The sequence below is a fragment of the Cebus imitator genome, unplaced genomic scaffold, assembly GCF_001604975.1.
Source record: "Cebus imitator isolate Cc_AM_T3 unplaced genomic scaffold, Cebus_imitator-1.0 Scaffold53, whole genome shotgun sequence".
NCBI lineage: Eukaryota > Metazoa > Chordata > Mammalia > Primates > Cebidae > Cebus > Cebus imitator.
The window spans coordinates 5,304,682-5,306,480 of NW_016107368.1; the positions used below are offsets into that span (position 1 = coordinate 5,304,682).

Here is a 1,799-nt window from a genome sequence, read left to right on the forward strand (position 1 = left end):
GTGTGACCTTGAGTAAGTGACTTGACCTCTCTGTGCCAGTTCCCTCTGGTGTCAGAATACAGTGAATAGTGTTTCCTCATCAGGTTGGGTGACTTTAGAGGGGCGATAGCTAAAGTACTTGCTATAATCCCAGTGCAGTGGCTCACGCCTGATATCCCAGCACTTTGGGAGGCTGAGGCAGGAGGATTGCTTAAGGCCAGGAGTTTGAGACCAGCTTGGTCAACACAGCAAGACCCCATCTCTACAAAAAAATTCTCAAATTAGCCAGGCATGGTGGCACACACCTATAGTCCCTGCTGCTCGAGAGGCTGAGGTGGAGGATCGCCTGAGGCCAGGATTTGCTGACTGTAGTGACTTATGATCGTGCCACTGCACTCCAGCCTGGGAGACACAGAGAGACCCTGTCTCCAGAAAAACACACAACAACAAAACACAGGGCCTGGGACATAGTAAGTGCTCAAGTAATCTACGTGTGACCTTCTCTGAGCTGAGGTGAGAAAGGGCTTTGTTCATAGCCGGGCGTGGTGGTGCACGCCTGCAGTCCCAGCTACTTGGGAGGCTGAGGCAGGAGAATCGCTTTAACCAGGGAAGCGGAGGCTGCGATGAGCCCAGATTGAGCTACTGCACTCCAGCCTGGGCAACAAGAACAAAACCCCGGCTCAAAAAAAAAAGAAAGGGCTTTGTTCAAACAGGTCTTGGCTGCCTCCTGGGTAGGGGACCCTCGGCAAGAGACTTAGGCTGTCTGAGCCTCGGTTTCCCCATATGTAGAATGGGCATGCCTTGGAGTCCACTCTCAAAAACAGAAACAGGAGCCCAGGACAAAGATGGCAGAGCTCACGATGACAAGTCCCAGCTGGCAGTTTTTCCACAATGACTCACCCAGACAGGGACCACGAGCCTCATTTTTCTTTCTCTTTTCTGAGACGGTGTCTTGCTCTGTCACCCAGGCTGGAGTGCAGTGGCACAATCTCAGGTCACTGCAGCCTATGCCTCCTGGATTTCAGCGATTCTCTTGCCTCAGCCTCCTGAGTAGCTGGGACTACAGGTGCGCAGCACCACGCCCAGCTAATTTTTATCTTTTTAATAGAGACAAGGTTTCACCATGTTGCCCAGGCTGGTCTCGAACTCCTGACCTCAAGTGATCCTCCTGCCTTGGCCTCCCAAAGTGCTCGGATTATAGGCGTGAGTCACTGTGCTCTGCGGAGCCTCATTTTTCAGAAAAGGAAACTGAGGTTCAGAGTGAACACCTGCCCAAAAGCCACAAAGCCTGGCACAAGGAGGAACACTTAAGTCCCCCTTTGAGAGCTCTGTCCTTGGAGGGTGCAGGAGCCTGGTGCCCTCCCATGACATAGATTTCCTCTCTGCAGATGACACCCCACAGAACAGAAACCTGACCCCAAGCTTCCGAGGTGAGCCCTGCCCAGTGTTCCTCCCCCAGCTCTTCCTCCCCTATCACCGCCCCCACCCTCCCGCTTAGACCATCCCTTCTCCCCCCACCCAGGACTCCTCTTCGTGCCGCTGGGGGTGGGGAGCGTGGGTGTGGCTACAATGGTGCTAGGCGCCTGGTTCTGGGGCCGCCGCCACTGCCAGCAAAGGGACTCAGGTAACAGCCCAGGTAAGATGGGGTGGGCGGAGTAGGCGGGAACAGACCCTGCTTGACAAAGACCCACCGCATCCCTGCTCCCGCTTTGGTTTGGGGGAAGGAGGGAGGAGGGATGAAGGCGGGGAAGCCTGGCTCCCATATCCAATACCCATATTTTTCAGAAATAGAGACAAAATTCTTTTTTTTTTTTTTTTTT

General features: G+C 53.9%; 1 protein-coding gene across 1 annotated transcript in view; it reads left to right on the forward strand.

Moving 5' to 3' along the window:
- The window catches only part of TMIGD2 (transmembrane and immunoglobulin domain containing 2), a 14,508-nt gene that overhangs the window by 8,758 nt on the left and 3,951 nt on the right, over positions 1–1,799 (forward strand). Inside the window, exons 4-5 of the mRNA XM_017528209.2 lie at positions 1,368–1,409; positions 1,502–1,615. Coding sequence (XP_017383698.2) covers positions 1,368–1,409; positions 1,502–1,615 — 156 coding nt within the window. The remainder of the gene's footprint in view (positions 1–1,367; positions 1,410–1,501; positions 1,616–1,799) is intronic.